The sequence below is a fragment of the Eschrichtius robustus genome, chromosome 2, assembly GCF_028021215.1.
Source record: "Eschrichtius robustus isolate mEscRob2 chromosome 2, mEscRob2.pri, whole genome shotgun sequence".
In the NCBI taxonomy this organism is placed as follows: domain Eukaryota; kingdom Metazoa; phylum Chordata; class Mammalia; order Artiodactyla; family Eschrichtiidae; genus Eschrichtius; species Eschrichtius robustus.
This window is the reverse complement of record NC_090825.1, coordinates 171,153,449-171,165,498: the sequence shown is the minus strand read 5'-3', so window position 1 is coordinate 171,165,498 and position 12,050 is coordinate 171,153,449. Positions and strand designations below refer to the sequence as shown.

The window sequence follows — 12,050 nt, the reverse complement described above, 5'->3', positions numbered from 1 at the left end:
GAGATTTACACAGGTGAAGTAAAGAAACTGCAAGAAACAACATTATCAGTCCTACAGCCTTATCTTGGTTCATGGCACCATATTTACCAAGACAATTATTACAACAGTGTGTCCACATCTGAAATACTATTGAAAAATAAAACAGTGTGTCCACATCTGAAATACTGTTGAAAAATAAAACCAGAGTTTGTGGGACTATAAGAGAGAATCATGGTCTACCAAACCAATTAAAGGAGAAATCTAAAAATCTACAGAGGGGAAAAATGACATTCTTACAGAAAGGAGAAGTGATTCTTCTTATATGGAAAGACAAGAGGCTAGTCTGCAGGGTGACAACTATTCATGACGCCTCCATAGCATCTACAGGAAAGGAAGACAGGAGGACTGGCCATCAGATAACTAAGCCCACTTGTATATTAGAGTATAATAAATACATGAAAGTAGTTGATCGATCTGATCGGTATCTGGCAAACTTCAATATCCTCTGGAAAACTTGAAAATGGTATGAGAAAATGGGTTTCCATTTGAGTAATTGCAGTTTATTCAATGCATTTAAAACTTATTGTAGCCTTAATGCACAGAATAAAATGACTTACAAGCAATTTTTGTTAGCAGTAGCTAGAGAATGGGTAACTGAGCATTCTGCTGAATGTAGTCCCGCACCGGGTCCTCCTTGTGGTGTTTTTAAAAGAGTCCCCTGCAAAGATCCACCTTGTCGACTATCAGGTAAAATAAACGAACATACTCTAGAGGAAATAATACCCACAGGACCAAAAAAAAAAAAAAAATGCCGCCAGAAAGTCTGCTTTTCCAGGGGAAAGTGTGGTGAAACACGGTATGTTTGTAATAGATGTTCTGTTCCCCTGCACAGAGGTGCTTGCTATACTGCCTATCACACTATAAAGAAATATTAGAATGCTTTAGTAAGACATGTACAAAGTTTCAAATAAATACATTAAGTGCAAAAAAAGTTGTTGATATTTACTCAAACATGGGTGTTTCAATATTCATTTACATAACAAATCACTGGCCACAGGTGTCAGTTTCTGCAAAAATCCCCTGGTCAATAATGTGTTAATGCAAATTCTTTATTATTCAAATCCTAGCCAGAAGGAATGACAAAGAGCAAAGGGCAAAACATAGAAATAATTCACACGAGACTATATACACTATGATATTTACAAATTTATGCCATCTTTTACTAGCAAGGAAAATGAAATAAGGCTCTTCTGGCCAAAACAAGAGTAGATTTTCTCATAAGAAGGATGGACTATATAATGGGTAAGGAATATCCAATACCTGGCACTACAGGAGGCCAGTAGGAAAATCCCAACAAATACCAAAATGTCATTTATCAATAGCCCCACACAAAACGATCAAAACATAAAAATTAAACCAACCTGCATATTAGAAATACATGTCAATTCAACCATGGATCAAACAAGCTCCAAAATGAAAAGAGAAAAGTGTTAATTGATTTAAGGGCAAAACAGTACCCGTTAATCATTATGTAGTATTGCTTACAGAGTACTTACAGTATTATCTCACTTCAGTGTTCATTTTTGAACGTAAGTAGTAAATATCCAGTCGAGAGATCCCCTTTAAGAATGAGGCACTGATAAAGACGATATAACTCTAAAAATTATTCTTTCATGTTATTTTTTTCTGGAACATTATACATGGATTAATTTGTATCAGGCTTTCTCAGATTTCTTACACATATAGGGTTTCTTTCCAGTGGGAATTTTCACATGTAAGAATGAAGGCCAACTGATGTTTTCCCCACATTGCTTACATTCAAGAGGTTTCTATTAAGTATGAGATCTTTCATGCCTTTGAAAGGAACTGGGTCAACTGAAGGCTTTCCCACCTTCTCTACATTTGTAGGGTTTCTTGCCAGTGTGTATTCTCATGTGCCCTTGAAAGGTAGTGCAATAAATGAAGGCTTTCCCACATTCTGTACATTCATAAGGTTTCTCTCCAGTGAGTTTTTTCATGTGTTTGAAAGTATGTGTAACAACTGAAGGCTCTGCCACATTGTTAACATTTGTAGGGTTTCTCTCCTGTGTGAGTTCTTTGAAGTATTTGAAATGAACTGGGAAAACTGCTTTCTCACATTCCTTACACTTACAAGGTCCATCTCCAGTGCGTGTTATCATGTGTGTTCGAACACTTGAGGGAGAAATGAAGGCTTTCCCACATTCTTTACATTTGTAGTCTCTCTCCAGTGTGGTTTCTTATGTGTCCTTGAAAGGTGGTGCGATAAATGAAGGTTTTCCCACATTCTGTACATTCATAGGGTTTCTCTCCAGTGTGAATTATTTCATGTATTCACAAACCTAGAGGAAAACTGAAGGTTTTCTCACATTGTTTACATTCGTATTGTTTCTCTGCAGTGTGAATCCTTTCATGTCTTCGAAAGGAACTGGGACAACTGAGGGCTTTACCACACTGCTTACATTCATAGGGTTTTTCTCCAGTGTGATTTCTTTCATGTATTTGCAAACCTAGAGGAGACCTGAGGGACTTACCACACTTTTTACATATGAAGGGTTTCTCTCCAGTGTGAGTTCTTTCATGTGCTTGAAATGAAGTGGAACAACTAAAGGCTTTCCCACATTCCTTCCATTTATAGGGTCCTTCTCCAGTGTGTGTTATCGTGTGTCTTTGAAAGGTTGTGAGCCATGTGAAGGCTTTGCCACATTCCTTACATTCATAGGATCGCTCTCCAGTGTGAGTCCTTTCATGTCTGTGAACAGATTTGCGGTAACTGAAGGCTTCCCCACATTCCTTGCATTTATATGGCTTCTCCTCATATTCATGATACTCATATGGTTTGTGTCCACTGTGAGATCTGATGTGCCTATTAAGGAATGAATGACCCATGAAGACTTTCACACACATTACATTCACATGGTTTTACTCCAGAAAGAGTTTTCTGGTTCAGATTAGGATTTGGAATCTGGCTGACAGTTTCTCCATCTTGATTACCTTCTTCGCTTTCACAGAGTTTTTCTACCATATGACTTCTGTAAAAAATGAGAAATTATTAATGATTTCTTTAACAATTTCACATTTATTAGTAGGGTATTAGAATTACATTTTTATATTTTATAGCAAAAGTGAAGGTTTTTTTGTCCTTTCTGAATTTTTTGAGGATGATTTATACTGAAAGCTCTATAAGAGGACTTGACATACCTATTATGAAAACAGTAATGTTAATATATTGGGTTTCTTAATGTTGTTTCCAAAAACACTGGACATCTACATCACGTTTAAGTAAATGTTTTCGGTGAAAAAAATTTAAGGATAACTTTGAAGCTGGGGTTGTTTTATTTGCTTATTTTAAAAAGTTTGTGACATACCAGGATTCTCATGTGGCACACTGCTATCTACTGTGTGTATGACTCACCTTAGTTTTCTCCCTTGGGTTTTGTACCAATCTTCAATGTTATGATTGTCCCATTTTTTTCCTAAAATGCAGACCCAGAAAAATAATGCAAATTATTAGAAATTATAGAAAAATATTAGATTCTAGGTCCACGATGAGCTGTGACCATGCTGAGTTTATTTACCAATGTACAGCAGTCCCCCCTTACCCACAGTTTCACTTTCTGTGGTGTCAGTTACCTACGGTCAATTGCAGTCTGAAAATATTAATTTACACTGTGCACCCTTTCGAGTAGTACGATGAAATCTTGCAATGTCCCGCTCTGTCCAGGATGTGAATCATCCCTTTGTTCAGTGTAGCCATGCTGTATATGCTACCTGCCCATCAGTCACTTAGTAGCCATCTCAGTTTTCAGATCACTGTGGTGGTATTGCAGTGCTTGTGTTCAAGTAATCCTTATTTTAATTAATGATGGCCCCAAAGTGCAAGAATAGTGATGTTGGTAATTAGGATATGCCAAAGAGAAGTTATAAAGTGCTTCCTTTCAGTGAAAAGATGAAAGTTCTTGATTTAAGGGAAGAAAAAAATCATACACTGATGTTGCTAAGATCTGTAGGAAAAATGAATCTTCTATTGTGAAATTGTGAAGAAGGAAAAAGAAATTGATCTTAGTTTTGCTGTCTCATCTCAAACTGCAAAAGTTATGGACACTTAACACTTACACGTTAAGTTCATGTCTATTATACGTGTTCTATTCTTAGTTATTGTTATCAATCTCTTACTGTGCATGGAACTTCTAAATTAAACTTATTATCATAGGTATGTATGTATAGGATTCAGTACTGTCTGCAGTTTCAGGCATCCACTGGTGGTCTTGGAATGTATCCCCTGCAGATAAGGGGGGATTACTGTATTACTTTTCCATATTCCACATCTTGGAACAGTGTTGATGGGCAAGAAATACTTGTTCTCTAACTGAAGAAGTGAAGGAATGTTGTCATGCTTACCTATTGAGGCCAGGTTCCTCAAGGTTTCCTGCATCACATCTCTGTAAAGTTTCTTCTGCAAAGGATTCAGTAAAGACCACTCCTCCTGGGTGAAGTTCACAGCCACATCCTCAAAGGTCACTGGGTCCTAAAACAGGCCAAATATGTTTCCAGTAAGATGTGTGAGTCTGACAGAACTGGGGATTTATACTCAATTTACAGGAAGATTACATATGATTCTGTCACCTTCAAACATTTATTTTATGTCTTGGTCATCAGAAACTGACTCTATGTCCTTACTTCTTCATGAATTTAACAGCATAATGAACACATGCAAATTATTTATTCATTTTCACTGTGATCACTTTAAATGTTACTGCTCTCTGATGTCAGGGTCTAGAGCACCTTGGAGAAATGAGAGAAATGCTACACAAATGAATCAAATATCATTTTAAACACATCAGTCTCTTGTGAGAAAAACTCATCTCCTTTGTTATTACACACCATTTAACTCAGTACACTCCATGATGTATGAGGTCAAATCTGCAGGAGCTTTTAATGAATAAAACACAGTGAAGAACTGGAAGCTTTTTCTTCTATTCTCATCACCAAACATGAGAGTCCAGGAGGCCTGTGGAAATCCGACTTGTGACAAGGATCAGTTTGCCATACTGGCCTGAGAATTACTCCAGGTGATTAGAAATAGCCAGGTGCAACTGGCTAGATTAAAATATTCTTGTAAAGAAGTAGTACTTTTAGCTTGTGTAAAATTTATTGCAGACTCAGTTTCTCCATTCTCTCTCTGTCCCATTCATGGAGCTAGTTAGTTATTCAGAAGTTAAGGCTCAGACAACTTTGCATGATATGACATGCTAAAAAGACACGACTACTTAGACCTCCACAAAACCCTATACACAATGAGCCTCAGGGCTGCTTCTCACTAGTTTTTAGCACACATAGGCACATATAATGAAATGATAAAGTACTAAAACATTTCTTTTTGGTCAAAGCCCTTGCTAAATAACCTTGAGGAACAGGTTAAGAGCTGCATATTGCACAGGAGTTCACAACACTCCACAAAGGTCTGATGCTGAATCTGCCCATGATTATATAATACATAAAGGATTCACAGCGCTTTCCTCCAAAGAATGTAAAACCTCCATTCTCTAATTTCAGGTGGAAGTTTCCTGGCCAGCCACTCCAGAGGCAATCCTCCCAACATCTCTCACTTCTGAGCTCCCATATGGTGCACAGAAGCATAACAGCCCAGGCCCAAGTATAGGAATATGTAAGTTGATGACACCACACACTGCCAATAGTGTACAAAAGGGTTTATTACTTCCATAACTGAGGTCTCTGGGGAGTAAGGCAGGCCTCTCAAGAAGGCATGAAATGGCTTGAGAGTGCAAGGAAAAGTACATGGACTTATTTTTTAGCTGAGGTTGTGGGTGGACTGAAGAGAGAGTTCACATACAAGGGCAGGAGCAGGCATGAATTGAATCTCTTGTCACTGCCAAAGGAAGGAAGCTAAGGCTTTGCTATCATCATGGATACATGTGGGTCACAAGAGGAGGAAGGAGGGATGAGGCTTCAAAGCTGTCAGCAGTCAAACATAAAAAACTGGAGTCAGAGACTTCTCTTTTCTTGTTCTTTGTATAATGAACTTGGAAACCATCCTTCCTAACCTCACAAGAAAAAAAGCAAAGAACTGAAGACACAGAGCAAACCACTGTTTCCAAAATTGGAAAGACAGAAAGAAGCTATTTTGAAATAGCTATTCTTAACAAGGCCTATCCTCAAAAGAGACTGTTTCAGTAGGGCCTAATGCAAAGACAACAAAGAATACAACATCTAAGAACTTTGGGACAATTATAGCAGGTGTAAAATACACACAATGAGAATACCTGATAGAAAAGCAGAACGGAACAAAAAAAATAAGTGAAGCAATCATCACTGAGATTTTCCTAACATTAGTGATAGACAGCAAACTGCAGATCCAGGAAGCTAAGAAAAACACAAAACATAAAAAAAAAAAAAAAAAAAAAAGAACACCAAAAACTGCACTGCCAAGCACATCATTTTCAACTGGAGAAAAATCAAAGACAAAGGGAACATTCTGAAAGAAGCCAGAGGGAAAAAACAAACCTTAGTTTTACGTAAACAAGGATAAGAATTAAATCAGACCTCTTTTCGAAAACTATGCAATCAAGAAATATAACTGGAATCACACTGTATTTATCCTTTGGAATCTGGGTTCTTTCACTTAGCAATATATATATATATATATATATATATATATATATATATATATAAGATTTATCCATGTTGTTGCACATATTAACAGTTCATTACTTTTTATTGCTGAGTAGGATTGCATTGTACAGATGTACTATAATTTATTCATTCACCAAATGATATTTGAGTTGTTTCCAGGTTTTGGTGATTATGAATAAAGCTGCTGTAAACATTCACATCCCAGAAACAAGAACAACAACAACAAAAAACCCCAACTATGCAAGCAAGAAGAGAGTGGAATGAAATATTTAAAGTGCAGAAGGTAAAAAAACACCATCCTAAAACTTTGTGTCAAGCAAAATTATTCTTCAAAAGTGAGGGAGAATATTTTGTAATAACCTATATGGGAAAAGAATCTGGAAAATAATATATATATATAAATAACTGAATATATATATAATAACTGAATAACTTTGCTGTATACCTGAAATGAACGCACACTATAAATCAATTATACTTCAATAAAAAAATATAAAAAAGCAGATAAGCCTTTGTAATAAAAAAAAATCTCTAGGACTGCTGCATCTCAGGAAAAAAAGTGACGGAGAAATACTTTCTGAGAAAAATTGAGGGACTCTGACATCAATACACCTGGTTTTACAAGAAACAGTAAAAGAAGTTCATTAGAAGGTACAGGCATACCTTGGAGACAATGAGGGTTCAGTTCCAGACTACCACAATAAAGCAAATCACATGAATTTTTTGGTTTGCCAGTGCATGTAAAAGTTATATTTATACCATTCTGTACTCTATTAAGTGTGCACTAGCATTATGTATAAAAATGCAACATTGCTAAAAATGCTAACCATCATCAGAGCCTTCAGCAAGTGATGGCAGTAACATCAAAGATTACTGATCACAGACCACCATAACAAATGTAACAAAAATTTGAAATACGGTGAGAATTACCAAAGTGTGACAGACACACAAAGTGAGCAAATGCTATTGAAAAAAAGGTGCCGATAGATTTGCTTCACACAGGGTTACAACCAACCTTCAACTTGCAAAAAATGCATTATCTGTAAAGTGCAATAAAGTGAATCGCAATAAAATAAGGTATGTCTGAAAATGATATAAACAGGTGGAACATTAGAAAAGAGGACCCTTTAAGAACTGTTCTCAGTTCACTATAGCCTTGTTGGTCTCATGGACACAAGCCCCACTGGTTTTCAAAGCTAGATGTTTTGGGACTTCCCTGGTGGTCCAGTGGTTATAAGATTCTGCCCTTCCACTGCAGGGGGTGTGGGTTCCATCCCTGATCAGGGAACTAGGATCCCACATGCTGTGTGGTTGTGCCCCCCACCCCTGAAAGGCTAGATGTTTGGGGGGCTTGTCTTCATGTGTGACTCTTAAAAGCTGGGGTGCCTCTTAGAGGAAAACATAGGCAGAACACTCTATGACATAAATCACAGCAAGATCCTTTTTGACCCAGCTCCTAGAGAAATGGAAATAAAAACAAAAATAAACAAATGGGACATAATGAAACTTAAAAGCTTTTGCACAGCAAAGCAAACCATAAACAAGACCAAAAGACCACCCTCAGAATGGGAGAAAATATTTGCAAATGAAGCAACTGACAAAGGATTAATCTCCAAGATTTACAAGCAGCTCATGCAGCTCAATAACAAAAAAAACAAACAACCCAATCCAAAAATGGGCAGAAGACCTAAATAGACATTTCTCCAAAGAAGATATACAGATTGCCAACAGACACATGAAAGAATGCTCAACATCATTAATCATTAGAGAAATGCAAATCAAAACTACAAAGTAGAAACTAACACACCATTGTAAAGCAATTATACTTCAATAAAGATGTTTAAAAAAAAAAAAAAACTACAATGAGATATCATCTCACACCAGCCAGAACGGCCATCACCAAAAAATCTAGAAACAATAAATGCTGGAGAGGGTGTGGAGAAAAGAGAACACTCTTGCACTGTTGGTGGGAATGTAAATTGGTACAGCCACTATGGAGAACAGTATGGAGGTTCCTTAAAAAACTACAAATAGAACTACCATACGACCCAGCAATCCCACTACTGGGCATATACCCTGAGAAAACCATAATTCAAAAAGAGTCATGTACCAAAATGTTCATTGCAGCTCTATTTACAATAGCCAGGACATGGAAGCAACCTAAGTGTCCATCATTGGATGAATGGATAAAGAAGATGTGGCACATATATACAATGGAATATTACTCAGCCATAAAAAGAAATGAAATGGAGGTGTTTGTAGTGAGGTGGATGGAGTTAGAGTCTGTCATACAGAGTTAAGTAAGTCAGAAAGAGAAAACCAAATACAGTATGCTAACACATATATATGGAATCTAAGGGAAAAAAAAAAAAGGTCATGAAGAACCTAGTGGCAAGACGGGAATAAAGACAGACCTACTAGAGAATGGACTTGAGGATATGGGGAGGGGGAGGGGTGAGATGTGACAGGGTGAGAGAGTGGCATGGACATATATACACTACCAAATGTAAAATAGATAGCTAGTGGGAAGCAGCCGCATAGCACAGGGAGATCAGCTCGGTGCTTTGTGACCGCCTAGAGGGGTGGGACAGGGAGGGTGGGAGGGAGGGAGACGCAAGAGGGAAGAGATATGGGAACATATGTATATGTATAACTGATTCACTTTGTTATAAAGCAGAAACTAACACACCATTGTAAAGCAATTATACTCCAATAAAGATGTTTAAAAAAAAAAAAAAGTTTTGGGAAGATGGAATTATGAAGTTGCCTGAAAAATGGCAGAAGGTAGTGGAACAAAATGGTGAATACGTTGTTCAATAAAGTTCTTGGTGAAAATGGAAAAAAAAAAAAAAGCTGGGGTGCCAAGTGTGGGGTCTAAACTCTTTGCTCCTCAAGGAGAAGCTTGGAGTTTTGAGTCCCTTCCTGAAGGTGGGGTGCCATGTGGGGGGGGGGTTGGTTATGGTAAGACTGTGCCTCAGCTTCTACCCACTTTGATGTGGGTGTTCTCATTTGCCCTATGCATAGGGAATCGCCAGTTATGGGCAACGAGAGATGAGCTGCTGCATGTTCCTGTACGCATGACAATGTCTGCTGCTGCCCTGCCGGATCACACCCTGGGCTATCTGGGCTGTCTCTGCATAGCTAGACTGAGTCCTCTCCCAGGGCCTGTCTGCCCGGGATTCCTGGGGTGCTGTCCTGTGTGCGCAAGGACAATGGTTGCTTCCAGCTGCCTCACCAAGATCACACCCAAGACCCTTGGTCTGTCTTTGTGTCCACTCACCAAGATCACACCCAAGACCCTTGGTCTGTCTTTGTGTCCAGACCGAGTCTTTTCCCAGGGCCCAGTTGGCCCAGATCTCCCACCAGGCTGTGGCGTGGAGTGTACAGGGCCAGGGTGTTTGCCCAATTCAGACTGGGGAGTGGCGAGGCAGCAGCTGCCAGTGCCAGGCTCTCTCTGCCCTGATTGTTGACAAGCCAGCATGTGCACACTCCTTGCGAGTAGCATCTTGGCTTCTCCAGCCCTTCTGACTGTCCCAGTGGTTCTCCAAGCAGCCAAGGGGGCTAGTCTCCTCTCCGCAGGATGCCAGGACTGGGAGGCACAGATTGTGGCTCCACCTGCTTGCTACCCAAGGTGAGGGGCTGCCCATGTGGACCTTCTCTTCCTTTCAGATCCCTCCCAAGGGCCCAGATCCCAACCTGATGTCTTTTTTTCTGTCCTACCCAGTTACGTGGAGATCTTTCGTGCGGCTTTGGTCGTACAGAAGTTCTTCTGGGGACCTCCCTGGTGGTCCAGTGGTTAAGACTGCACTGCCACTGTAGGGGCATGGGTTCGATTCCTGGTTGGGGAACTGAGATCCTGCAAGCTGTGCGGTGTGGGCCAAAAAAAAAAAAAAAAAAAAAATGTTCTGCCAGGTTCCAGTTAATTTTCTGTGAGAATTGTAGAAATATTTTTGATGTGTTGTATGGGTAGGTGAGTTCCACATCCTCCTACCCTGTCATCTTGATTCCCCTTTCTCCTTTCAAATTATTAAGTTATTATACTATTTGTTTTGGTGATCTGTGATCAATGATCTTTGATGTTACTACAATGACTCATTGAAGGCTCAGATGATGGTTGGTATTTTTTAGCTCTAAAGTATTTTAAAAGTAAGGTATGTACACTTTTTATACATAATGCTGTTATACACTTAATAGACCATAATACAGGGTAAACATAGATTTATATACACTAGGAAACCAAAATTCATGTGATAATTGCTTCATTGTGATAACTGCTTTATTGCAGTGGACTGAACCTGCAATATCTCTGAGGTATACCTGTGGTAGATACACAAAAGATAAAGGTAAAGGAATCTAAGCATACCAAAAAAGACAGGAATCTAAGCAAGCAAAGAAGACAGGAAAATAGGAACTACAAAACAGCCAGAAAACAGTGAACAAAATAGCAATAAGGACATACCTATCAATAATTACTTTAAATGTAAAATAAATAATAAATTCTCCCATCAAAACACAGAGTGGCTGAATTGATTAAAAAAAAAAAAGACTCACCTATATACTGCCTACAAAAACGTCACCTGAGGTACAATTGCACACACAGACTGAAAGGATGGGAAAAAAATATTCCATGCAAATGGAAACCAGAAGAAAGCTGGGGCAGCTATACCTGTAACAGTCAAAATAGACTTAAGACAAAGACTGTTATAAGGGACAAAAAAGGTCATTATATAATGATAAAGGAGTAAATCCAAAAAGAGAATATAACATTTCTAAACATTTATGCACTCAAAATAGGAACATCTGAATATATAAAACAAAATTTAACAGATCTAAAGGGGGAAGTAGAAAGCCAGACAATAACAGAAAGGAACTTTAATACCCCAATTTCATCAGTGGATACATCATTCAGAAAGAAAATCAATAAAGAAACACTGGTCTTCAGTGACACATAAGGCCAGTCATTCCATCCAAAAGCAACAGAATACACAATCTTCTCAAGGGCACATGGAACATTCTCCAGGAGAAGAGCATATGTTAGGCCACAAAACAAGTCTTAATAAATTTAAGAAGATTAAAGTCATATTAAGCATCTTTCCCGACCACAATGCAATACAACTAGAAATCGATTATGAGAAGATAACTGGAAAATTCACATGTGGAGATTAAAAATGATACTGAACAACCAATAGGTTAAAGAAATCAAAAGAGAAATTTTAAAAAGTACCTTGAGACAAATGAAATGGAAATATAGTAGAACCGCATTATCTGTGAGGGATACATTCCAAGACACTGCGTGGATGCCTGAAACCATGAATAGTAATTAACCCCACAGATATTATGTTTTTTCCTATACATACACATGCACACACAGTGTGTATACAACGAACAAAGGGATGATT

General features: G+C 38.3%; 1 protein-coding gene across 1 annotated transcript in view; it reads right to left on the bottom strand.

The window, feature by feature from the left end:
* Nucleotides 1-2,168: 2,168 nt before the first annotated feature.
* Nucleotides 2,169-12,050, bottom strand: part of ZNF627 (zinc finger protein 627) — a 31,083-nt gene continuing 21,201 nt past the window's right edge. The window contains 4 exon segments of the mRNA XM_068531630.1: nucleotides 2,169-2,896; nucleotides 2,898-3,029; nucleotides 3,413-3,473; nucleotides 4,399-4,525. Of these exon segments, the coding sequence (XP_068387731.1) occupies nucleotides 2,206-2,896; nucleotides 2,898-3,029; nucleotides 3,413-3,473; nucleotides 4,399-4,525 (1,011 nt within the window). The 3' untranslated portion in view covers nucleotides 2,169-2,205.